The sequence below is a fragment of the Microcebus murinus genome, chromosome 3 (assembly GCF_040939455.1).
Source record: "Microcebus murinus isolate Inina chromosome 3, M.murinus_Inina_mat1.0, whole genome shotgun sequence".
In the NCBI taxonomy this organism is placed as follows: domain Eukaryota; kingdom Metazoa; phylum Chordata; class Mammalia; order Primates; family Cheirogaleidae; genus Microcebus; species Microcebus murinus.
Window position 1 is genome coordinate 35,997,955 of NC_134106.1, and position 27,388 is coordinate 36,025,342.

A 27,388-nucleotide genomic window follows, 5' to 3' on the forward strand; every position below is an offset into this window, starting at 1 on the left:
AAAACAGACAAATATTTCAGACATAAATGGAGTTTATAAAAAATATTGAGCACCAAAGTACCCACTACCCAGTTTAGTTTAGGATATAGAACATTACCAGTATATTTAAAGCTCCTCTGTAACCTTCCTGGATTACTTCTCTTTTCTCTCCCTGACTTTCTTGCCTACCTTCTTGTAGATAGGATCTCCATACGTGTATCTGTCTTTTAAATAGCATAAGTACTGTTTTTTAGGAGACTTTATATACACGATCATATACAGAATGTCTTTATGCAGTTTGTTTTTTTTACGCGATATTTTTGAAGTTCTTTGTCTATTTTTTTTAGTACTGCATATATATTACGTAGTATCCGTTGGGTGATTAGAACATATTTTGTGTAGTCTTTTTTGAAAGGATATTGGATTATTTTTGATAGTAAACAATGGCCTAAAACATAATTTGCGTATCTGAAATATAAATGTAAGAGTTTCTCTAGGGCACATACCTAGGAGTATAATTGCCGAATTTTAGACTATCCTCATCCTACAACTACTTAATTATTTCCAAAATTCTCTCCAAAATAGTTATACCGATTTATACTCCCACCAGTGGTATGTTGAAATTTGTTACTTTCTATCAGTGCAGTCCTATATAAAATATAATGTAATTTCAAATATTCTAGTAACATTAATAAAAAGAAAGAAGTTAATTTTAAAGTATTTTATTTAATCCAGCATATCCAAAATATTTCAATACATAAACAATAAAAATTGAGACATTTTGCATTCTTTTAAAAATATTACATATTTAAAATCCAGTATATATTTTATACTTAGAGCAAGTCTCAATTTGAATTAGCTGAATTTCAAATTATTACTAGCCTCATGTGATTAGTGGCTACTATACCTGGCAGCACAGCTCTGTATTGTCTACATTTGGTATTACTGAGTCTTAGATTCCTCCCTCCCCCCCAGTCTAATAGGTGAGAAATGGTGTTTCACCGTGGCTTTAATTTTGCATTTTCCCATTAGTTTTCCTATTAGGAAATTTGCATTTTCCTGTTACTAGTAAGGGTCAGTGAACATTCCCATGTTTATTGGCCATTTGAATTTCTCCTTTTGTGTATTTGTTTCGGGTATTTTCAGTTTTCCTGATTTTTTTTTAATGACAAAGTCTTACAGGCATAAGTATGGAATTACTTTGCCTTTTCTTTTTGTTAATTGTGTTAAGGAGTTTTTAGGGATTAATTAGTGTGTCTATAAAATGATGGTGCTAATTAAATATTTTAACCTAAAGGCAGTTCTAAAATCTTCCTCAAAATTCCTATTTGGATTGAAGTGAATGCTTAAAAGGATAATACTTAAATGGTAATGTGGGGGTGGGGGATGGGGAGTAGAGTGATCGCTTTATGCTTGAGGTAAATAATCCTTTGTATATATTTCTTTTCCTTCATACTTCCTCCTCTGTTTCTGCTTAATCTTGATCCTTCTTTCCTCAGCCCTAAACCTAAGAACCCATAGAAAGAGTTAGGCTGAATGGATCTGGCCAAGAGCCAAAGATATTCTTAAAAAGGGCTATAGGGCTGTGGACTTGGGGATTGGGGTTCTTGTTTGTGCATCATCAGGAAATAAACTAAGTGATATTAATTCATTAGTGTGCCCTCTGTCTGCCATAAGTGGGTGTAATTGGCTAGGTGCTTTAAATGTGAATCACCAAAAGTAAAATTGCTGGAAATCAAGGACTCCTTGTACTTAATAATAAATGTTATAGTAGATGTTAGAGGTTAATCAGTGTTCCAAAAGAACAGTTTATATAGGTCTCTGCCAATTTAATATTTCTGGGAATGTCAGAATAACTGACTAAGATATTCTTTCTTGAAGAAATTATCTTTTAAGATAATGTATTTTTTTTTTTTTTTGAGACAGAGTCTCGCTTTTGTTGCCCAGGCTAGAGTGAGTGCCATGGCGTCACCGTAGCTCACAGCAACCTCAAACTCCTGGGCTCAAGTGATCCTCCTGCCTCAGCCTCCCGAGTAGCTGGGACTACAGGCATGCACCACCATGCCCGGCTAATGTTTTCTATATATGTTAGTTGCCCAATTAATTTCTTTTTTATTTATAGTAGAGACGAGGTCTCGCTCTTGCTCCTGACCTCGAGCAATCCGCCTGCTCAGACTCCCAGAGTGCTAGAATTACAGGCGTGAGCCACCGTGCCCGGCCAAAGTTAATGTATTTTATTTAGTACCTTCTGGGTACCAAGGTCACAGGTTAGGGTAGGAAAGGAGATAAGGAGGGCAAAAAAGTTAAAAGGAATGTGAATGATTCTGTAAGAGTAGTGGGAGGGTGGTTGGGGATTATATCAAGGAGGAAGTATTATTTCATAGGCACCTTGAAGGATTTGATTAAATAAAAGAAAGTAGGAATAATTGACATGAATTGGGAATAAGCATGATGAAGTTGGGCTGTGTATGGTCTAAGCAGGGCAGGTTAGAGAGAAAGGTTCCTGATAAGTAAATCCAGACTGGATATTTTGTACTTCATGTCTTTTGGGGAGTAGGAAGCTATTACATCATTTTGGGACATTTAAAGAATTTAGTTATGTTTCAGGGAAATCAAGCTGGTGATAATCTGCAGGATGGATTAGAGAGAAGGAGGAGAGATTGAAGTCAGGGAGACCAACTAGGAAGCAGTTAAATAATCAATGCATTAGGTGATGATACTCGAGATTAGGATGGTGATAAGAGAGACACTTAAAAACAAGATTCATGGAACATAGGGACTTCATGGTGGTTGAATTTTTACCAGATTTATGGTTTCTGCCTTGGGTTAATAGAAGAGGAATGCTGTTATTAATGCAAACAGGTAGACAGGGATATGAAGGTGGTTTGGGGGCAGAGATGAAATTTTTGGTTGTTTCAAGAGAGATACGTAGCATGGCCAAACTTAATGCTTAAAATCTAGACTAAAATTCATCTGAGAATTCAGTGTAGAAGTGATAACTGAAGCAATGAGATTGTATCAGAGGACATACACTGTTTTGGGTTGAAGGTCAATTATTATATGGGGGGCCTACTTCCCTCTTTAGGAGGATGAAGGAAAGAGAATAAAGGCAAATGATTGCAAATGTTTTGAAAGTCAGCATAAGTGTAAAGAGTTTCTGGAACGGAGGAGTTACCAATAGTGTGAAGTGCCACAAAGTATCTTATTTTGAGAAGCTGCCTCCTTGGGACCAAACTGATGTGTGGGCTAATTCTACCAAGGAGGACATTGGTGTGTCCTGTTTTGCGAGAAACATTGGGGATTTGGGTACTGAAATGACTGTATGAAAATATTCTCTATACAGAATTTTCTAGACATATTGGAAATACTGTGCTCATGTTCCAGGGTAAAGTATTAAAAGTGTTTGCAGTTTTAGGACTGTGACTATATGTTAGCGTCATGTTCTGTCTCACTTCACTGCTCATAAACATAGCACTAAAATGCCCAATCAAACCTATAAATAAAAATTCCTCTAAAAGCCTCATGAAACCTTTGTTGTCTGTTTTTTTTCCCCTCTAATTTGCTTTTATTGTAATCTGGATCTGTTTATCTGGGAGGGAGAAGAGAACAAAAAACAGCTAGAGGTCAAATGATGTAGCCTTGAACTTATTTTATATTATAATATGTTATATTATAATATAGCTAATTGACAAACTATTGGGAGTAGGAAGAACAGTTATTTTATTCCTGATTTGTTTTGCTGAAATTTAAAAGATCTCTTGTCAGTGCATTTGAAATCAATCTTGTAGTGAGATCAAGCTTAAAATCATGATAAAGGTCAGCGTGAGGGTGGGGTAGGGGTTAAAAAGAAAAAAAAAATCATGACAAAGTCCAAGGTAATTCTTGCCCTGTTTCATCATTCAGGTAGTCAGATACAAATAGAAACGTGAACTCTATGATTTTGGCAACATTACCTGGAAAAATTTAGTGTAATGGTCAAGGGAAGGAATTCTTTTACCTTGTATTATTAACCTTTTAACAGATATATATGTAGGTAGCTGATACGCTATGTAGGTCTGACGTACATTCTTGAGGCCTTGCCCCAGTCTTTGTCCAAATCTATTAGGATCCAAAGTTTTAAAAAGTCATGGAAGCAATAAAAATGAACAAACTGGCCGGGCGCGGTGGCTCACGCCTGTAATCCTAGCTCTTGGGAGGCCGAGGCGGGCGGATTGCTCAAGGTCAGGAGTTCAAAACCAGCCTGAGCAAGAGCGAGACCCTGTCTCTACTATAAATAGAAAGAAAATTAATTGGCCAACTGATATATATATAAAAAAAAAAATTAGCCGGGCATGGTGGCCCATGCCTGTAGTCCCAGCTACTCGGGAGGCTGAGGCAGAAGGATCACTCGAGCCCAGGAGTTTGAGGTTGCTGTGAGCTAGGCTGACGTCACGGCACTCACTCTAGCCTGGACAACAAAGCGAGACTCTGTCTCAAAAAAAAAAAAAAATAAAAATAAAAATGAACAAGCTAATAATAAACACAACATGGACGGTCTAAGACATGCTAAATGAAAGAAACCAGACACAAAGGAATACGTGTACTGTATGATTCCATTTACATGAAATTCTAGAAAATGCAAAACTGCTCTACTCACTGCAGATTAGTTGTTGCTTGAGTCCGGAGGGGATAGAGAGATTGACTTGAAAGGGGCAAAAGGGACTTTTTGGAGTAAGGAAATTATCTGTATTTGGTAGTAGTTACACTATGTATACATTTTGTCAGGACTCGTCAAACTGTATACATAAAATGGGTGCATTTTATTATATGTTAAAAAACAAAACCACCAGGGGTCTTCAGCTTCAGGGACAAGTTGGACAGCAGAATGGAACTTTATGAGTTGGGTTCACATCTAATAATCTGAGGTTTTTATAGTAAATTCACTTTTTTTTTGACACTAAAGCTAAGGCTAGCTATACTTTTTAATGTCTCTGACACGGAGTTAGTTATTTTGCTACATTTGAAATATAAGCAAGCATGTATATACGATCAACTAAAATGTTCTGATACTATCTAGTTAAATGTTTCTTTTCAGGAGGGGGGCACAGGCATTATTCGAAACCTTAAAATTTGTACCCCCATAATATGCTGACATAAATTTAAAAAATGTTTCTTTTCTAGTTTGCTGCTTTTAGATGTCATTGAAATTTCAGAAATGAAAAATTTTAGAAGTGTATTTCAATACAGTTGAGCATAATTGGAAAAAGCTGAGGGTTCAAGATGTTATTATCCATGGAATAATCATTCTAAACATTAGATGCTTTCTCATCTGTCATTTTATATATGGATATTGGACCTGGGACATAAACTATAATTTGTTGGCTGTTTGAATATGTTTGGTTTTACTTATATATTTGGTTGGTTATGGTAGAGTAAACTAAGGTGTGATTTATGGAGTATGATGGTAATTGATCACTAATAGTTTTAAAGCATTTTATGCCAGGCACTGAAGCAGTTAACCTATGCTATCTTGTTCAGTTACTACAAAAACTTTGTTATGTTGGTACTTTTATTACCCTTTAAGATGAAGCATCAAAGCCTTAAATTAAGTGATTAGGCCAGGTTCACATAGTAAGTGGTTGAGCTGGCATTTGAATTCAAGTCTATTTCATGCTAAAGCTCATACTTTTAAATTTTTTTTTTTAAAGACAATTTCACTCTATCACCCAGGCTGGAGTGCAGTGGCATCATCATACTCACTGCAACATCAAATTCCTGACCTTAGGTGGAATCATCCTCTTTTGGCCCCCTAGAGCGATTATAGGTTTGAGGCACTGCGCCTACCCCGTTACTTTTTGATTTTTTTTCTTGATTATCTAATTTATAAGTTTCCTAATTGTGATTTATTTTTCTTTCATAACTTTTATGTTTTTCTTCATTTCAATTTGTTTTGAAATAATAGGTTTCCTCTGTTTAGGAGAGATTTTTTTTCTTGGTGTGCTTTCTTTGCCTCTAAGGACTTTATATTCCATATTCTTTTTTCTTATAATTACTTTAGTTTTTATTTTATTTTTATTTTTTTAGACAGAGTCTTACTCTATTGCCCAGGCTAGAGTGAGTGCCATGGTGTCAGCCTACTAATATATATAGGAAAAATATTAGCCAGGCATGGTGGTGCATGCCTGTAGTTCCAGCTACTCGGGAGGCTGAGGCAGTAGGATTGCTTGAGCCCAGGAGTTTGAGGTTGCTGTGAGCTAGGCTGACGCCAGGGCACTCACTCTAGCCTGGGCAACAAAGTGAGAGACCCTGTCTCAAAAACAAAACAAAACGAAAAACCCAGTCTAATCTGGAGACTGCATGAGTTGGTATCTTAGTTTTACCACCTGCTAGCTGTGTGTAGTTAGTTTCTTAACCTCTCTATCTATATTTCCTCATTTGTAATGTAGTGATTATAATAGTATCTTCCTCATAGGATTGTTGTGAGGATTAAATGAATTAATGCTTGTTAATATGTTAGATTAATTCCTAGCACATAGTAAACATACATTTAATGTCTACTGCTCTACTAGTTATACAGTGGGGAGTTCTCTCTGATACGACATTGACCTATTAGCAACATAAGACACAGTCATTTCCTCTGTAAACACATTTTTCTTTTGCCTTCAGGGATAAAATCTTTTCCTCCCACAACTCTGGTTGCTGATTTTGAATAATCTTTACTGCATCCTTTTCATCTCCTGACCTTTAAATGTTAGAGTGCTCTAAAAGTTAGTTCTTCCATCTCTTTTCAAATTACATTCACTCTGTGTGTGTGTTTAAATGTGGGTTTAATTACCATCTAAATGCTCCCAAATTTATATCTTCAGCCTTCATCCCACTTCCATGTTCCTATATCCCCCTGTCTGCAATATCTCCACTTGGATGTATATAGGCACCTCCTCCTGAACATGTTCAAAATTGACTACTTGATATATTATGCCTCCCTTCTTCTTCCCCAAATTGTTCTTGGCACAGACTGAATCAGGGATTTTTAAGCTGAGGGCTACAGACATTCATAGGGGTCTTTCAATAAAATGACAAAATTCGGGAAGATCATGTTTTTGTTCACTAATCTCTAACTGAAATTTAGCATTTTCTTCAATTATCAATGTAGGTTCAAATAGCAATATTTGTATAGCAGTAGTATAACAATATTTTCTGACTTTTCTATATCATTTTAGTTGCAGGTATCTCAAAATATTATTCAACTTATCACTACTTCAGAATTATGGTACTTATTAGACTTGCCACTAGATACTGTTACTGTGTTAATGAAGAAGACATGTTGTTATGTCGAGTTTTAAAAAATATTTTGGTTGGGCATAGTTGCTCACACCTGTAATCCAGTGCTTTGGGAGGCTGAGGCAGGACGATTGCATGAGGCTAGCAGTTTTGAGATCAGCCTAGACAGCATAGTGAGATCCCATCTCTACAAAAAAATTTAAAAAAATTAGCTGGCTCTGGTAGTGTACCTGTAGTCTCAGTTACTTGGGAGACTGAGGCAGATGATTGCTTGAGCCTAGGAGTTCGAGGTTGCACTGAACTGTGATCATGCCACTGCACTCCAGCCCATGCAACAGCAAGATCCTATCTCTTAAAAAAAATTATAATTACTATAATATTATTGGGTTTAATAGTAATCCTAATTATTGTATGCATTTTATTTTATGCTTACCTGACTTCTAACCTCATATATTAGTTCTGCTTGTTTTTATATTTCATTTAAATGTACTGTTTGATGTGTTTCTTTCAATGATGTTTATGAGATTCATCCATGTTCCTGCCTATAGGTGTATCATGTAGAATTTGAAAAAGCATGATAGGTGATGTTAAATTAATTCCTCTCTTGTATGATACTTTGATCTATGTTGAGAACTCTGCTATTTTAAAGTTTATTAAATGGTAATTTTATCTTTTTGATATAGCCTGAATGTATATTTTTCACAGTTCAGATCTACATGTAGTCTTAATTTTTAAAAGACTGTGCAGAGTATGCACACCCAAACAGTGATAGTTTTTTTTCTCAGATTCAATATGCAGCTAAAAGCAAAATACCACTGTCAGCAAAGCTATCTCCATTTTATGATCCAGCCCTCCTCCCCTCCCTCTCCCCTTTCCTTCTTCCTTCCTTTCTTTTTTTTTTTTTTGACAGAGTTTTGCTCTGTCACCCCAGCTAGAGTGCTGTGGTGACAGCCTAGCTCACAGCAACCTCAAACTCCTGGGCTCAAGCAATCCTCCCACCTCAGCCTCCTGAGTAGCTGGAGCAGCTACTCAAAGTAGCAGGCCAGCATCACTATATCCAACTAATTTTTTCTATTTTTAGTAGAGACAGGGTCTCACTCTTGCTCAGGTGAACTCCTGATCTCAAATAATCCTCCTGTCTTGGCCTCCCAGAGTGCTAGGATTACCTGGTCTGACCTTTTTCTTATTGAAGGGCTTGGAGAGGGATTAAAAAATTGTACTGTTGCCCTGAATTTGAAATTTCTAGCTATGGTTTTGAGTTAGGTCAAGAAAATCTAAATTATTCTCATATCTGGTGTCTCTCTCATTTATAAATTAATTTCACAAAATATGTGATGTACTGAATTTGTTTTCATAATCTTGCTCTAATCTAGAGCTATAGGTTCCAGCTTTTGGGGGATTCTTAAAACTGACCAGCTTGGGCCGGGCGCTGTGGCTCACGCCTGTAATCCTAGCTCTTGGGAGGCCGAGGCGGGCGGATTGCTCAAGGTCAGGAGTTCAAAACCAGCCTGAGCAAGAGCGAGACCCTGTCTCTACTATAAATAGAAAGAAATTAATTGGCCAACTGATATATATATATAAAATTAGCCGGGCATGGTGGCGCATGCCTGTAGTCCCAGCTACTCGGGAGGCTGAGGCAAGAGGATTGCTTGAGCCCAGGAGTTTGAGGTTGCTGTGAGCTAGGCTGACGCCACGGCACTCACTCTAGCCTGGACAACAAAGTGAGACTCTGTCTCAAAAAAAAAAAAAAAACTGACCAGCTTAATTCCATTAGTAACATCTCTTTGTATTGGAGCTGAGTGTGATCAATGCCTATATTTCCAACTATTATAATAAAATAAAAACTATAAGATTTTTTTTTTTTTTTTTGAGACAAAGTCTCACTCTGTTGCTCAGGCTAGTTGCTGTGGCATCAGCCTAGCTCACAGCAATGTCAGACTCCTGGGCTCAAGCAATCCTACTGCCTCAGCCTCCTGAGTAGCTGGGACTACAGGCATTCGCCGCCATGCCCGGCTAATTTTTTCTGGTTTTAGTTGTTTGGCTAATTTCTTTCTATTTATAATAGAGATGGGGTCTGGCTCTTGCTCAGGCTGGTCTCGAACTCCGGAGCTTAAGCAGTCCTCCCACCTCGGTCTCCCAGAGTGCTAGGATTACAGGTGCGAGCCACTGCACCTGGCCAGATTTATTCATTTCTAAATGCCATTTTATTGCCTGTAGAACTGATTTTTTTTATTTGTTTTTTTTTTTTTTTTTTTTGAGACAGAGTCTCGCTTTGTTGTCCAGGCTAGAGTGAGTGCCATGGCATCAGCCTAGCTCACAGCAACCTCAAACTCCTGGGCTCCAGCGATCCTTCGGGCTCCAGCGATCCTTCTGCCTCAGCCTCCCGAGTAGCTGGGACTACAGGCATGCGCCACCAAGCCCGGCTAATTTTTTTTTAATATATATATTAGTTGGCCAATTAATTTCTTTCTATTTATAGTAGAGACGGGGTCTCGTTCTTGCTCAGGCTGGTTTTGAACTCCTGACCTTGAGCAATCCGCCCGCCTCAGCCTCCCAGAGAGCTAGGATTACAGGTGTGAGCCACCATGCCGGCCTGATTTTTTTTTTAATTCAGAGAAACATGCTGCATATTTTTTACTGAAACAAGAAAATAACTTTTTTTAAAAAACAACTTTATTGAGATATAATTCACAAACCATAGACTTCATTTTTTTAAAGTGTACTGTGCACATATGGAAGTAAAACTCAAGGGAAATCAAGTAGATGGGAGGAGGGAAGAGGGGTTGGGTAAATTCACACCTAACGGGTACAATGCAGGGGGTGAAGGGCATACTTATAACTTTGTCTCAAACTGTACGAAAGCAAATTATGTAACCAAAATGTGTGTACCATTATAATATTCTGAAATAAAAAAAAATAAAATTCCAGGATATATTTTTTAAAAGTTTACAACTCAGTGGTTTTAGTATACTCACAATGTAAAAACTATTAGATAGCTAAACTATTCAGATAGTTGTGCAAAAACCATCACTAATTTCAAAACATTTTCATCACCCCTAAAAGAAACTCCATGTCTGTTAGCAGTTATTTGCCATTCCCATCTAACCTCCGTATACCCTCTCCCCAAGAAAATAACTTTAGTGATCTATTGAGTAGTCTATACAGCTGAGTAAAGCTACTTTTACATTAAACAGTATTTAAAAAAATAATACGTATAGTTTAAAATAAAAAAAACTCAAATTGTATAGAAAGGCTTATGAGACAAAATACTATTCTCCAGAAACAGCAGAACAGCAATTTTTGATAATATCTGTGAGCTCTTCTGGTAATTACCCCCATTTATGTATGTATGTATGTATGAATGAATGAGACAGGTTCTCACTCTGTTGCCTGGGCCAGAGTGCAGTGGTGTCATCATAGCTTGCTGCAACCTCAAACTCCTGGGCTCTAGCAATCCTTCTGCCTTAGCCTCCCAAGTAGCTGAGACTACAGATGTGTGCTGCCATGCCCTGCTAATTTTTATATTTTTGTAGAGATGGGAGTCTCACTCTCGCTCAGGGTGGTCTCAAACTTCTGGCCTCAAGCAATTCTACCACCTTGGCCTCCCAAAGTTAGGATTACTGGTGAGAATCATCGTGCCCTGCCAATTGATTTATTATTTTTTTAAAAAATTATTATTATTATTATTTTACAGTAGTCTCTCCTCCCAACCCCGTTTGTCATGGTCATTGCCTTTGGTCTGCTGTGTTTCTTTTCACGTCCGACTATCCTCGGCTGTTCATACTTATTCTTAAATATGAATAGAGAATTCATCTTAAATTTCTTGAGAAAAAAACACTTGTGTTTTTTGTTTGTATGAGGGAATACTGGGGTTGATGGTTCTCTAATAACTTTCAGTAGCTCTCCATATTTTCACTTTATGTCTGAGTTCTCAACTTGTCTAGGATTCCCACCCCAATCTAATTTGCTAATAAACTGCTGATCCTTCCCTTCTTTTTCATTAATCACTATGATTCCAGAAGCTGTATATCTTCCAAAGATTTCTGATATCTCTATTCCTTAGTGATGTACCTCGTGCCTTCCTGTTCTTGCTCCTAATTTTTCATTGTTGCATATTTTATAGCTTTTTAAAATATTTCTTTATGAACATTTTGTTGGAGTACTGGGAGATAAATGGCTGTGTTCCATCTGTCTTGAACTAGAAACTCTTATCACATTCACATCATATCAATGTGAATGATTATTTTCAATAAAAAAAGTTTGACAAAAGATTAAATTATAGGGCATTTGTATACAGATTATTTGATGAGGATAGGTAAATTTGAATATATTTGATTTTGAGAAAATATTGAAACTTAGTCTCATGTTTTGTTTCCTGTATCACTTTTGAAGCTTTTCTCCCCTTTGTTCCCATTTTTAAAGCATTTTTTCCATTTCTTCTGTAAGTAATTTTAAAGAGCTCTCAAAAAATTTAATAGGCAGATAAATTTAAATGAGTTGATCTTTTATTTGTAAGTGTTAGACCAGGCGTCTGTTAAAACAGAAGTGACATTTATTTGGGCTAAACAGTTTCTGTTCTACATATGTGTTTACACACTCCATAAATTGAACAGAGCAAGTATCCATATTTTTGTTGACTAAGTTTTACTGTAATATTTGTCAAGGAAATGGGTATTAATGACCATTTAATAGTAAGAGAAATTGGTACAGAATGATTGTGTGGAAAAGAGATTTTGCTGAGCCATGAACTTTTATATCGGTGTATGCAGATTATTTGAATAGTCTTTCAGCGTGAAAATTTAAGTTATTCTTAACATAAGGATCCATGTTGTCATCACTAAAATTTAATAGACATTAACATTTTGCTGTTTGCTTCAAACCAAGTTCAAAGAGAAGGAACCTTACTGAATTTGAATATTACCACTCCTTCTCTTTTCTGTCTCTTTTCCCCTAGAAGTAACTGCTATCACTTTGGTCTTGATAGTAGCTTTAGTTTTTATACTATTCAAGCATGTTTTTAATACTTTTGCTACATTCATCAAACTAATCTATTTTATGAATCTTGTAATTTTGCATAATGGCATCACACTGTACTGTATCATTTTTCAGTTAGTTTGGTTTTGAGATTTAGTCAAATGGTGGTACATGCAAATGTAATCCATACTTTTAAATTCTGTAGAGCATTCATTACATCGTATCATTGTGTGCTGCTCCTTGTATATATAAGAGTATTTTTCTAGGGTGGGTATCGTATAATCAACAATTCCACAGGAAATTATGTGCTTTTTATTCTACTAGATATTACTCTGAAGATTTCTGATGCTTTTCTGGTTCCTGATTCTCCATTCGTGACCTATTTTTTGCCTCTGGGATTTTATCTTTATCATCAGTGTTTTGCAGTTTCAGTTACTTTTTTGTTGTTGTGGTTCTTTTTCTCCCAGTGTTCTTTTTTCAATAACACTTTCTTGGTTCATGTATACAACACTTTTATTTCTCTTGGGATTTTTTTTTTTTTCCGAGACAGTCTTGCTCTTGCCCTGGGTAGTGTATAATGGCGTCATCATAGCTCACTGCAACCTCAAATTCCTGGGCTCAAGTAGAACTTTGTGGTTCTACTTTCAGTCTTGACACTCATGTTGTTTAGTTCTGGGAAACTTTTTTGAATCATTTGTTTGATAAATTCTTTCTCTTTCCTTTTCCTGTTCTTTCTGTAATATTTGTTAGTTACATATTGTACCCTGGATTGATCCTATAGCTCTCTTTGTTTTGTTCTCTTCTATTTTGAATCTCTTTGATTTGAGGGAGGGATGGGAGGAGTTCTACTTTTTGGGTGTTTTTTTCAACTTGTTTTCTAATCTTTCATAGAAAATTTTTTTTGTTTTTATTAAAAAGCTTTTTAAATTGGCACATTATATTTATTTGGTACAAAGTGATGTTATGATATATGTATATAGTGTAAAATGATTGAATCAGGCCAATTAACATATCTATCACCTTAATACTTAAAATTTATTCTATTTATTCTACCAGTCTAACTCAAATTTTGTATCCTTCTAACAATATCTTTCCATTCCTTCCACCCTCTTAACCTCTAGTAACTATTATTATCTAGAACCTCTGTCTACTCTGCTTCTGTGATTTCAGTTGTTTCAGATGCCATATACAAGTGCAAACTGTAGTATTTCTCTTTCTGTCCCTGGCTTATTTCACTTAGTATAATGTTCTCCAGGTTTATTCATGTTGTCATAGATGACAGAATTTCTTTTTATAGGCTGAACAGTATTTCATTGTGTATATATACCACATATTCTTTACCCATTCATCCATTGATGGCTACTTAGGTTGATTGCATAGCTTGGCTATTGTAAATAATGCCGCAGTGGACATGAAAGTACGGTTATCTCTTCACCATACTAATTTCAGATCTTTAGGATATATACCCAGAAGTGGGATTACTAAATCATATATGGTAATTCTAATTTTAGTTTTTTGAGGAACTTCAATAGAGGTGTCCATAATGGCTATACTAATTTACATTCCCATGAACAGCATGCAAGGGTTCCCTTTTCTCCTAGTACTCACCAACACCTGTTATCTCTTTTTGATAATAGCCATTCTGACAGGTGTGGGTTAATGTCATTGTGATTTTTTTTTTTTTTTTTTTTTTTGAGACAGAGTCTCGCTTTGTTGCCCAGGCTAGAGTGAGTGCCGTGGCGTCAGCCTAGCTCACAACAACCTCAAACTCCTGGGCTCGAGTGATCTTTCTGCCTCAGCCTCCCGAGTAGCTGGGACTACAGGCATGCGCCACCATGCCTGGCTAATTTTTTATATATATATCAGTTAGCCAATTAATTTCTTTCTATTTTTATAGTAGAGACGGGGTCTCGCTCTTGCTCAGGCTGGTTTTGAACTCCTGACCTTGAGCAATCCGCCCGCCTTGGCCTCCCAGAGAGCTAGGATTACAGGCGTGAGCCACCGCGCCCGGCCCGTCATTGTGATTTTAATTTGCAATTCACTAATGATTAGTGATGTTGAACATTTTAAAATATATATATCTATATATATCTCATATATTGGCCATTGGTGTGCCGTTTTAATTTCTAAGAGCACTTTTTCTCTGAGTGTTCTTTTTTTTGAGACAGAGTCTCCCTTTGTTGCACAGGCTAGAGTGAGTGCCATGGCATCAGCCTAGCTCACAGCAACCTCAAACTCCTGGGCTCAAGCAATCCTGCTGCCTCAGCCTCCCGAGTAGCTGGGACTACAGGCATGCGCCACCATGCCCAGCTAGTTTTTTCTCTATATATTAGTTGGCCAATTAATTTCTTTCTATTTATTGTAGAGACAGGGTCTCACTCTTGCTCAGGCTGGTTTTGAACTCCTGACCTCGAACAAACCGCCTGCCTCAGACTCCCAGAGTGCTAGGATTATAGGCGTGAGCCACCAAGCCTGGCCTGAGTGTTCTTTTTTTCTTTTTTCTTTTTTTTTTTTTTTTTTTTTTTTTTTTGAGACGGAGTCTCGCTTGTTGCCCAGGCTATAGAGTGAGTGCCGTGGCGTCAGCCTAGCTCACAGCAACCTCAAACTCCTGGGCTCAAGCAATCCTCCTGCCTCAGCCTCCCAAGTAGCTGGGACTACAGGCATGCGCCACCATGCCCGGCTAATTTTATATATATATTAGTTGGCCAATTAATTTCTTTCTATTTATAGTAGAGACGGGGTCTCGCTCTTGCTCAGGCTGGTTTCGAACTCCTGACCTCGAGCAATCCGCCCGCCTCAGCCTCCCAGAGTGCTAGGATTACAGGCGTGAGCCACCGCGCCCGGCTGAGTGTTCTTTTTTTGATAATACTTTCTTGGTTCATGAATATAATACTCTTATTTCTCTTGATAATTTTTTTTTTTAAGACAGAGTCTTGCTCTGTTGCCCTGAGTAGAGTGCAGTGGGGTCATCATAGCTCACTGCAACATTAAACTCCTGGGCTCAAGCCATCCTCCTGCCTCAGCCTCCTGAGTAGCTGGTACTATAGGCATGCCATGACACCCTGCTAATTTTTCTGTTTTTAGTCTTTTTAGTAGAGATGGAGTCTGGCTCTTGCCCAGGCTGGCTCGAGCAGTCCTCCCTCTTGGCTTCCCAGAGTGGTAGGATTTCAGATGTAAGTCACCATGCCCTAGCCTTTTTATTTTTATTTTTTGAGAGAAGGCTTTACTCAGTCCCCCAGGCTGTAGCATCACAGCTCACTGCAGCCCCATACTCCTGGGCTCAAACAATCTTCTTGCCTTAGCCTCCAGAGCAGCTAGGACTACAGGCATGTGTCACCATGCTCAGGTTACTTTTCTTAATTTTTTTATAGAGGCGGGTCTTGCAATCTTGCCCACGCTGGTCTCAAACTCTTTGGCTCAAGCAATTCTCCCACCTTGGCCTCCCAAAGCACTGTGATTACAGGTGTGAGCTACTGTGCCCAGCTACAGAATATTTTTTCCCCTTGTTCTCTGCATGTTTTTTTCCCTTCTGATTCCTGTTTTTTCTTTCTTTGATTTATTCTGTTTTTCATGTTGTGTATTTTCCTTCAGGAGGTGGTAATCCTTGAATATTTATTCGTATGTAAGTGTTTAAGTTTGGAAACCTTGACAGTGATGTCATTTGATAGGCCTCCACTTGATTGTGGAGAACTGAGGTCATTTTGTGGAGTGTTCCTGCGTGTAAGTAATCTGTAGGTATTTTCTCCGGGACTATTGAATTTCCTCAAAGAGGAATCTATTTGCCTGCCTGAAGTTTCTAAGACTTCTGAGTTGGGCAAGAAGGCTGAGCATTTCAGCATTTATTATGCAAGTTTGTAGTTTAAATCTCTGATTTTTAGTAAAGTTTCTTACCCTGACCCTCAGCTAAATCTGCTGTCTCCAGATTCAGAGTCTCCGTAAGTTACCCTTTTCAAGGTAAACCTCTAGTCCTTTGCTGTGTTTTGTAGTTTTAATACATGTCTTCAAATTCTTTATTCATCTTCCTTTTTTTGAGAGGTGGGGAACTGTGTCTCTTCCACGTAAATCTGAGTGGGCCTTAGTAACTTGCTTATGACCAAAAAATGCAGAACAAGTGATAACTAAGTGACTTCTGAGGGTAGGTCAGAAAAGGCCATGTAGCTTCTGACTGGGACATTCCCTCCAGGGGAAGCCAGGTACCAAAAAGTCTGACAACGCTGATATGATCAAATTGGAGAGGCTGTATATAGAAGCTCCTTGGGACAGTCCCAGATGAATTCTTAGCCAACAGCTCATATCATCTGCCAATTATATAAGAGAGCTTTCAGGTGACTGTCCCTTTGGCCAATATCTGTATGCAATAATAAAAGCCAAGTGAGAACTGCCCAGTTGAGCTTTTAAAATTAATGAGCTAAGTGATACATTATTAATAACTGAAGCCCATGATTTATTCATATTTTCTTAGTTTTTACCTAATGTCTTCTTTTCCAGGATCCCTTTTAGGATACCATGTGCCATTTTCATCACATTTTATCAAGAGTGCATACTATGAACATGATCTGTGACTATTAATGTCAACTGTGATCACTTGGCTGGAGTAGTGTTTGCCAGGTTTCTCCACTGCAAAGTTATTCTCTCCCTCTTTGAAAAGGAAATCACTATGCCCAATCCATACTCAAGGTGTGGGAACTTATGTTCCACATCTTTGCAGGTGTATTATCTACATAAATTATTTGGAATTCACTGAAATTTGTCTTTCTCCCACTCATCAGTAGATTTAGTCATTTATTTTTATCAATACGGACTCTTGGATATTTATTTTATGCTTTGGGTTATAATCCAATACTACTTTATTTTGGTGCTGAGATTGTTTATCTGTTAAAAAATATGTGATCTACCATAGGCCAAGAATGGTGATAACTTCTCAGAAATCGAATCACTGGGTCAGAGTTTCCAATTATTATATAATCTTTGTATTTTTAGTGTACATTTCTTTTTTTTTGAGACAGAGTTTCGCTTTGTTGCCCTGACTAGAGTGAGTGCCATGGCGTCAGCCTAGCTCACAGCAACCTCAAACTCCTGGGCTCAAGCAATCCTTCTGCCTCAGCCTCCCGAGTAGCTGGGACTACAGGCATGTGCCACCATGCCCGGCTAATTTTTTTTTTCTATATATATTAGTTGGCCAATTAATTTCTTTCTATTTTTTAGTAGAGACCGGGTCTCCCTCTTGCTCAGGCTGGTTTTGAACTCCTGGCCTTGAGCAATCTGCCCGCTTTGGCCTCCCAGAGTGCTAGGATTACAGGCGTGAGCCACCACGCCCGGCCTAGTGTACATTTCTAAGCCACCTAACACAATTGACAAAATCTCAGGTGGAGAGATTTTCCATAGCCAGACTTGCTTTATCCATCACTTCAATTGGAATGACTTAATTGAGGCATACCTTTTGCCATATATTTTTAAAATAAACTTTTAATGTTGAAATAATTTTAGATTTGCAGAAAAGTTGCAAAGATAGCACAGAGAATCCCCACATTCCCTTTACCCAGTGAGTGCCTTCTCATGTTAACTTCTTACGTTGCTGTGGTGCATTTATCAAAACTAAAAAAAAAACCATTGTCACTATTAACTAAGCTCTAGACATTATTCATATTTCACCAGTTTTTTTTAGTAATCCCCTTTACGTGTGCCAGTATCTAATCCAGAATACTACATTGCATTTAGCACTGTTTCCTTTTGATCCCACAATATTTATAGAACTATTTTTGATTTTTAAAAAAGAAGCAAACTTGTAATGCATTAGCCGGTTAAGCTTAGAGTTTCAGAATGCAAGCTCTAGGTTAGTCTGGCTTCATTTTAATTCTGATTTGCCTCTTAAGTTGTATTGTCTGGGTACCTTAGGTATCTCAGTTTTCTCAACTGTAAAATGAGAATATTAATAGTACTTAACCTTACTAGGTTGTTATTAGAATTATATGATAGAGTGCACATCAGTATCTTAGTATAGTGCCTGGCAAATAGAGCTCATAAAAAAGAGGTATTTTTATTATTATTGTTATTTGTATTGCTTTTTTAGTCAAAAGAACAACATGCTAGTCTTCAGAAACCCTTGGGAAAAATCTTGTTCATGAGCCTAAAGCATCCCTAACACCACCTCTTTTTTTTTTTTTTTTTTTTTTTTTTTGATAGGAAGCAGATGGGATTGACAGATTGTGCTGTTCTTAAACAAGGCTTGCCAATGTCCATGTGATGTGCCCCCTGTAACAAAAATTGTGCCAACTGCAGTAAGGAGAATTTTGCAGTATCTGAATGTCCTTTGTTGAAGTTTTATGATTTGCTTTGTCTAAAGATTTTTGGTTAAAGGTCTCTTTGAGAATTATTTATTTGCTTTTTTGATACTTGTTTTTCTAAAGAGTACAGTGGAAATAAATTAATGTTTGTGAGGCATTTAAAACAGTGCCTGCCACAGAATAAGCTCTGTAGAAGTATTTGCTTATTCCTGCCTGCCTCAAATAAGATAAAAGCATATGATTACATGTTATATGTCACCTCTGGTGCAAAAATTAAATGAAATAATGAGAGTTAGGGGGACCATTAACTCTCTCAGATTAGTCCCTGGTTTTCTCTGCAGAGGCTTTTTCAGACCAGTCCTCTCTGCAGTCTGCACCATCATACTGTGTTGAGACTGCTGAAGATTCTTAACTTTGGGCACAGTTCTGGTAAAAGTTTGAGCAGTATCTGGCATTTGTAATTGTAATGGAATAAAGATGGAAAATGAAATTGTTTAAGCAGTTTTTTTCTCTACATTTCTTTCAGTTTAAATTTCATTATGATGAAAAAATATCCATGTGTGTTTGATAGGAAGAAGTGATCCTAATTTTGGTAGAACCTAGAGGGACAACATTGAATTAGTTTTAATAAAATTGTTATGGAAAGTTTCAGACATACATAAAGGATAAAAATAGTAGTATCTGTTGAACCCCCATGTACCTATCACCCAACTTCTACAATTGCTGACACAGAGCCAATTAAAGGTAGTATTTTTGAGTCTGTGTAAACTCTCATAAGATCATCAGAGCAACCATTTTGTTTTTTGTAATTTTCTTTTATATGTACAAATTTTACATTTTAAAATGAGAATATAAGTTTTCTTTTTTTTGACTGAGTGTGGTGGTTCATGCTTTTAATCGATCCTAGCACTTTGGGAGGCCAAGTCGGGAGCATTGCTTGAGGCCAGGAGTTTGAGACAAGCCTGAGCAAGAGTGAGACCTCATCTCTACAAAAAAGTACAAAAGTTAGCCGGATGTGGTAATTTTTTGAGACTATACAATGTTAGCCATATAGAAAAATTGTTTTGTGTTTTTTTTTGTAGCTATATGTTGCCAGTTAAAATCCACATTAATGCATTTGTATCAAGTTTCTTTGAGAGGACATTTCTGAAGAAATGTCTTGCAAGATTTCTGCTAACATGTTTCATAATATAGTATTGGTGTGGAGAGAAGTATTGTTAATCCTATTTTTATAAAATTATAAAATGTACCACAAGAGTTTTGTTAACTTTGTCTCTTACAGAATTATAATTCAGTTAGGTGGAATTTGATACTTGTGTTAATACTTATGATGTAACAACACTAAATATTTAGTTTTGTTTTAAATTTCTTTCCAGAAAAGAGCTTTTCCCTCTGTTACTGTGGTATTTGCATCTCTTCTTGAACTTATGATATACTTTGTTACAGTTTGATGCTGACTTAATAGTGGCCATTGCATCCTAATTCTCATCCTATACTGAGTGTAGAGTTCATGCTTTTTATTTTTATTCATTTATTCATTTATTTATTTATTTTGAGACAGAGTCTCACTCTGTTGCCTGGGCTAGAGTGCCATGGAGTCAGCCTAGCTCACAGCAACCTCAAACTCCTGGGCTCAAGCGATCCTTCTGTCCTCAGCCTCCCAAGTAGCTGGGACTACAGGCATGCACCACCATGCCCGGCTAATTTTTTTCTATATTTTTAGTTGTCCAGCTAATTTCTTTCTTTTTTTAGTAGAGATGGGGTCTCGCTCTTGCTCACACTGGTTTTGGACTCCTGACCTTGAGTGATCCGCCTGCCTCGGCCTCCCAGAGTGCTAGGATTACAAGCGTGAGCCACTGCCCCTGGCCCTTGCTTTTTATTTATTATTTTATAGTAGGGTTCACTGGTGAGTTTACTTCTTCAAGGAAACAGTGATATGTTTTCAAAAAACAGGATGTATCTCCTGGGTCTTAATGGCTCACTCACTGTGTTATTGTGAGTGATTGTTTCTTTGGTTTGCAGAGAGAAAAAACTTGAGGTATCAATATATCGATATTTGTTATTGGTTTAGATTTTTATAGATTATAGCTTCTGATTGCTAAAAAAATGATTCAAGGAATTTCCCTAGTTGAAATAATAATCATTGAATAGTATTAAATTTTAAGTAATTATATTTTTATTCATTCAGATAGTTAAAAATAGAAAAGGTTCAAATTGCTGGTATATAATGGGAAATATCTCTTTCACTCCTGTCTCCCATCCTTTTGATTTCTTTTCCTCAAAATTTCTAGTTGTAGTATAATTCCAGAGGATGAATTTCTGTAATGTTGGTCATTTTCTTATTGATTTACAGGATCTTTACTGATATGTATTAGATGTTCATATTTTTGGGGTACATAAGATAATATGATACATTCATATAATCAAATCAGGGTGATTTGAATATTGTTTTGCTTCATGCTTTTTAAAAATTTAGTTTTTTTAAATTAAAATATACATTTATACAGTTGAAAGAACTAAATGATTCTGCCAAGCCTCGTTAGTTTCTGTTCTCTCTCTCTCTCTCTCTCTCTCTCTCTCTCTCTCTCTCTCTCTCTCTCTCTCTCTCTCTCTCTCTCTCTCTCTTTCTCTCTCTCTCTCTCTTTTTAAGACCTAGTGATGCTCTGTTGCTTGGGTTACAGTGCCATTGTGTCAGCCTAGCTCACAGCAACCTCAAACTCCTAGGCTGAAGGGATCCTCCTGCCTCAGCCTCTCGGGTAGCTGGGACTACAAGCATGTGCCACTATGCCCAGCTAATTTTTTCTATATGTTTTTAGTTGTCCAGCTCATTTCTTTCTATTTTTAGTAGAGACGGGGTCTTGGTCTTGCTCAGGCTGGTCTTGAACTTCTGAGCTCAAATGATCCTCCTGCCTCAGCCTCCCAGAGTGTTTGGATTACAGGCATGAGCCACTAAGCCCGGCCTTCTATGCTCTTCTTGGAGAAGTTTCTCTCCAGAAACAGCAACCATTTAAAACTCTTTAACATCTGATTTCTTTGGAATTTATCTTCACCTCATTCAGTAATGTGTTTCAGTTGCTGCTGCTTGATTTTTCAGTTCTAGGAATTATCTATTAATCTCCCATTACAGAGGATGAGATTTAGCTCTTTCACTCCACTATCTCCTCTACACACATGCACACACACAGCAAACAAATTCTCTCTTAATCTTCATATTCAAGGTATAGGTTACTTACTAAGAAAGTAATTGTTTTAAAGAAAGTAGTATATTAGAGAGAATTTGGGAAATAATGTTTGGCAATGGTGTAATTTTTTTGTGATTTTTGTTTGGGGGGAAATAATCTGTTAACTGTCACATTTGCATTCTTCAGGCATTTGGGGATTTAGGTATAACTTTTAGAGAAACTCACACATGCGCAACAGGATAAGACAATTCAAAACAGCATAGTTTATGGCAAAAAGAAAAACAAGTAACCTGAATGTTAATTGATAGTGGAATGGATGAATGAATAGTGGCACATACATGCAATGGAATACAATGAATGGGCTACAACTCTTTATCAATGTAGATGAATCTCAGAAGTTGCAATGTTGAACCAGAAAAATAAGTACTAGACTAATACTACATATTGTACATCAGTGAAAAGTGCCAAACATGTAAAACTAAACCACCACATATGGATGTGGTTAAACCACAAGGGATACAAATTAGAAAATTCAAGAGAGTGTCCACCTTAGGTGGGAGAGGGGTATAGTTGGGGAGGGGCTAAATAGGAGATTTCAGTGGTCTTGATGATATTCTATGATGTATGATCTGTGATGATGTAAACTGTGTAATCTAGGTACATGGGTGTTTGTTCTGTTATTCTTTAGCTTTATATGCATGTTATATAAACTTGCATGTATGATATTTCATAATATTTTAAAAGTTAAATCATTATGGGACAATTGCAATTTTAAAATGATATCAATTTGGAACTTTAAAAAACTTTTGTTTGCAAAGGAATGCAATTTCTGGTAGCAGCCAACAGGTGTGCTGGTGACCAAAACTCAGTCAATTAGCTACTTATTCCCAGGACTTTGAATTTTGAACAAGTGACTTTCAGAGAGAAAACAGAAGGTAGGAGTCATTGCAGTGATGAACAGAAGCAGACAAGGAAGGCTGTTCTTGGTGTAACCTTCACTGTGTTTTTGCAGACCAATCTCAGGGGTGGTTTTGTTTCCTGATAGTTTTCCAAGCTGGGCTTCCAGGCTTCCTTCAATTTTTAGGGTCTTCTATAGCTATCTAATTAAAGACCTTCCTTCCCTTCTTTATTTTTAAATTAAAAACAAATTTGGTACTATCTGGTCCCTTGCAAAAGAAAAATAAATTTGGAAATAGAAATTTCTAAACTGTTAAAAAAAAAAGCCTCCTAAATGAGGAGTCCTTGTGGATTTTGAACCTACTTGTTAAAATGTAAAACAGCAGCACTTTAATTGCAAGAGCACAAGGAAAGATGATAACCACAACAAAATTTGTTTCCATAATTGGTAGATGGGATTAAAAAGTGGTTTAATAAATACAATAAACAACTCAATTTCATTTTCATTTAGGCATCTTTTTAAGTTGTCTTTTTCAGATGAAATGGCCATTAAAACCAAGAATCTAAATAATACTGTACTTAGAACTAGGCTTTCAGATCATTTTATCACAGAATATTAAGCCATCATGTTCAGAAATAATCAAGCTTTTTCTATTACAATGCTTTAAGTACAAAATATACTGATTGAAAAATAATTTTTATGTATTTTTCATCTTATACTTTCAAGATTTCTTTTTTGTAAAATATGTAATTTAGTAATACAGTATTATAACTCAGAAAAATTATGAATATAAAATTTATGTTAATTTTAAGTACATGTATATATTGAGTAGTTCAGATTTTTATAAATGGGGATATGTAATTTTATTGTAAAGTTCAGACATGATCATAGCTGAAAAAGATACTTTACAAAAATATACAGACCCAAATGGAAGTCAATGGATATAGACCAGTGTTTCTCAAAATGTAATTGTTAAGTCACCAGCATGCTTTTTTGACGGTCCCATCTAAGATGTATTGAAAAAAAAATCTTTGGGTGTGGGGATAGGGCTATGGAATCTGCATTTTGAGTATATAAAAACAGCAGATATTTTATGGGTGTTTATCATGTTTTAAGTACTATTTTAAGCACTTTACATCAACTTATTCTTCACAGCAACCCTGTGAAGTATAGATATAGGTGACTAAGAAATTTGCCCAAGATCAGCCAGTGATTGTATGTAGAAAACAGACCACGTGATGCCTGATTTTTGGGAACTACTGCTCAACCCTAAGTCACTTGAAATTGAGAAAGCTTTATTCTATTATATAAAAATAGAATATTAGGCCGGGTGCGGTGGCTCACGCCTGTAATCCTAGCACTCTGGGAGGCCGAGGTGGGCGGATTGCTCGAGGTCAGGAGTTCGAAACCAGCCTGAGCAAGAGCGAGACCCCGTCTCTACTATAAATAGAAAGAAATTAATTGGGCAACTAATATATATATAGAAAAAATTAGCTGAGCATGGTGGCGCATGCCTGTAGTCCCAGCTACTCGGGAGGCTGAGGCAGGAGGATTGCTTGAGCCCAGGAGTGTGAGGTTGCTGTGAGCTAGGCTGACGCCACGGCACTCACTCTAGCCTGGGCAACAAAGTGAGACCCTGTCTCAAAAAAAAAAAAAAATAGAATAGAATTTATTTATTATAGAATTTATTCTATAATAGAATTTATTCTATAATAGAATAGAAAAATAGAATTTATTTATTATTATTGGGCAGACAGGGAGGGGGTTATTAAGAGTAGTACTCAACAGTTCTAAGGATAAAAGTCTTTGCCAGCCAACACTGGGTAGTTACTTCATGGGTTATAAAACTCAGCAATATGAAGTATATTTTTTAGCATCATATTAAAGGTATGTTTTGTTTTTAACAGTGTTCAAATAATGAGTGTATAGGTTCCAATTTGATTTAAGTAAAACTTTGATAAGACCAAATGTTTGTAGAATGGAGATTTTTGTGTTTTAATCAAAGTTTGGGGTTTTTAGAATCACTAGGGGAAAAATCTGGATTTCAATACTTGTTTTTGAAAGTCTTTCTAAAATATATTAGCATACTTTTCAATCTTGTTTTATTGAACATGACAAATCACCATTCTGAATAATCTAATTGTGCAGTCTTATATAAACTTAGGGCTTATCTTATAAATTGAAGTTTTAAAAACTTCTTGACCAAATTCTATTTCTGTTTTTTGCTTTCTCCTAGAACAATGGTCTCAACTTGGCTGCACATACAAATCACCAGAGAGGCTTTTTTTTTTTTTTTTGAGACAGAGTATCGCTTTGTTGCCTAGGCTAGAGTGAGTGCCGTGGCATCAGCCTAGCTCACAGCAACCTCAAACTCCTGGGCTCAAGCAATCCTTCTGCCTCAGCCTCCCAAGTAGCTGGGACTACAGGCATGCGCCACCATGCCCGGCTAATTTTTTCTATATATTAGTTGGCCAATTAATTTCTTTCTATTTATAGTAGAGACGGGGTCTTGCGCTTGCTCAGGCTGGTTTCGAACTCCTGACCTCGAGCAATCAGCCCGCCTCTGCCTCCCAGAGTGCTAGGATTACAGGCATGAGCCACCGCATGCGGCCCACCAGAGAGGCTTTTTAAAAATACTTATATCTGGGTCCTATCCCCAGAGATTCTGATTTAATTGGTCTGATGATTCTAATGTACTAGGGCTAAGAAACCAAGGAGGATGTACGGGAGGAAATTTCTTAGTGGTATTTTTATTGTTGTTTCAGTAAACTAGGATAATACTGAAAGAATTTACTTGAGAAACATTTAATGCCTACAATTTTTTTCTTTCAGATTCATTGCTAAACATGGGTGCATTTTTGGATAAACCCAAAACTGAAAAACATAATGCTCATGGTGCTGGGAATGGTTTACGTTATGGCCTGAGCAGCATGCAAGGATGGAGAGTGGAAATGGAAGATGCACACACAGCTGTTGTAGGTATTCCTCACGGCTTGGAAGACTGGTCATTTTTTGCAGTTTATGATGGTCATGCTGGATCCCGAGTGGCAAATTACTGTTCATCACATTTATTAGAACACATCACTACTAATGAAGACTTTAGGGCAGCTGGAAAAGCAGGATCTGCTCTTGAGCTTTCAGTGGAAAATGTCAAGAATGGTATCAGAACTGGCTTTTTGAAAATTGATGAATACATGCGTAACTTTTCAGACCTCAGAAACGGAATGGACAGGAGCGGTTCAACTGCAGTGGGAGTTATGATTTCACCTAAGCATATTTACTTCATCAACTGTGGTGATTCACGTGCTGTTCTGTATAGGAATGGACAAGTCTGCTTTTCTACCCAGGATCACAAACCTTGCAATCCAAGGGAAAAGGAGCGAATCCAAAATGCAGGAGGCAGCGTAATGATACAGCGTGTTAATGGTTCATTAGCAGTGTCTCGTGCTCTGGGGGACTATGATTACAAGTGTGTTGATGGCAAGGGCCCAACAGAACAACTTGTTTCTCCAGAGCCTGAGGTTTATGAAATTTTAAGAGCAGAAGAGGATGCATTTATCATCTTGGCTTGTGATGGGATCTGGGATGTTATGAGTAATGAGGAGCTCTGTGAATTTGTTAAATCTAGGCTTGAGGTATCTGATGACCTGGAAAATGTATGCAATTGCGTAGTGGACACTTGTTTACATAAGGTATGTAAGTTTTTTTGTCATAATTAAAATACCATACTAATTTTGACAAAACATGGTAAGTGAAATTAAGCAAACTTAAATTTTTAAAACTTTTAATATTTTCATAAGACTTGTATATTTTAAAATATTTTCTCCAGAAATGAAACCATTGTTTTCTTTGCCATCCTCGTTTGTCCCAGCCTTCTAATTTGAAAACTAAGCTTAATAAATTTGAGGCATTTGTTGTCGTTTAACACATTAACTGCCATGTGAGTTGTATTTAACTCATATTAGTGTTGAGCCCAGGGCCTCAGGAAGCATATATAACTCACATGTCTCTTTACCTTGGGAACAGCGTGGTAGGCAGGCAGCCTGTGCTGCCATGCTGTAGCATACATGTTATGTGATAGGTGGCCCCCTGGGCAAAACCCTGCAGTTGGTTCGTGAAAATCTTTCTTGTTGTTGTATTTATTGTTACAATTAATATTGTCAATTTAATTATATATAACTTACAGAAAACAATAAAAGATAGCAAATTTTTCATTAAATTAGAAAGGATCATTTTGTTTTTGAAGTTTTTATTCTGTTTTCATAATAAAACATTGTGGCCCCAGGGAAAAAAATTTTTTTATGGTGTGGCAGTCATTGTGTTAAATACCTTGTGGTTAATTGTTACTGTGGCAAAGGCATCTATACAGAATTGTGACTTAATTCAAATTTTTGACATTGGCAGTGGCCATCTTATGCCTGATTATGAAGCACCTTGATAAAGTACATATATAGTAGAATTCTGTATTACATACACTAAAAAAGATCAAGAGCTACATAAAATATTAGGAGATGTACCAGAAGCCCAGGATAAGTAAAATTTAATTCTGAGCCTCCTAACAGCAAAGACAAAAACAGAAATAAAAGTATGAATTGTATATTTCTCATTATCTGCTAATAAAAAGCTTTCTAGCAGTGAGACCCCATCTCTACTATAAATAGAAATTAATTGGCCAACTAATATATATAGGAAAAAATTAGCCAGGCATGGTGGCGCATGCCTGTAGTCCCAGCTACTCGGGAGGCTGAGGCAGGAGGATTGCTTGAGCCCAGGAGTTTGAGGTTGCTGTGAGCTAGGCTGATGCTACGGCA

General features: G+C 36.9%; 1 protein-coding gene across 5 annotated transcripts in view; it reads left to right on the forward strand.

Annotated features, from left to right (window-relative positions):
* Positions 1–27,388, forward strand: part of PPM1B (protein phosphatase, Mg2+/Mn2+ dependent 1B) — an 81,271-nt gene that overhangs the window by 12,979 nt on the left and 40,904 nt on the right. For all 5 annotated transcript variants that reach the window (XM_076000712.1, XM_012756283.2, XM_076000713.1 and 2 more), the window contains one exon: positions 25,410–26,269. In XM_076000712.1, coding sequence (XP_075856827.1) covers positions 25,410–26,269 — 860 coding nt within the window. The remainder of the gene's footprint in view (positions 1–25,409; positions 26,270–27,388) is intronic.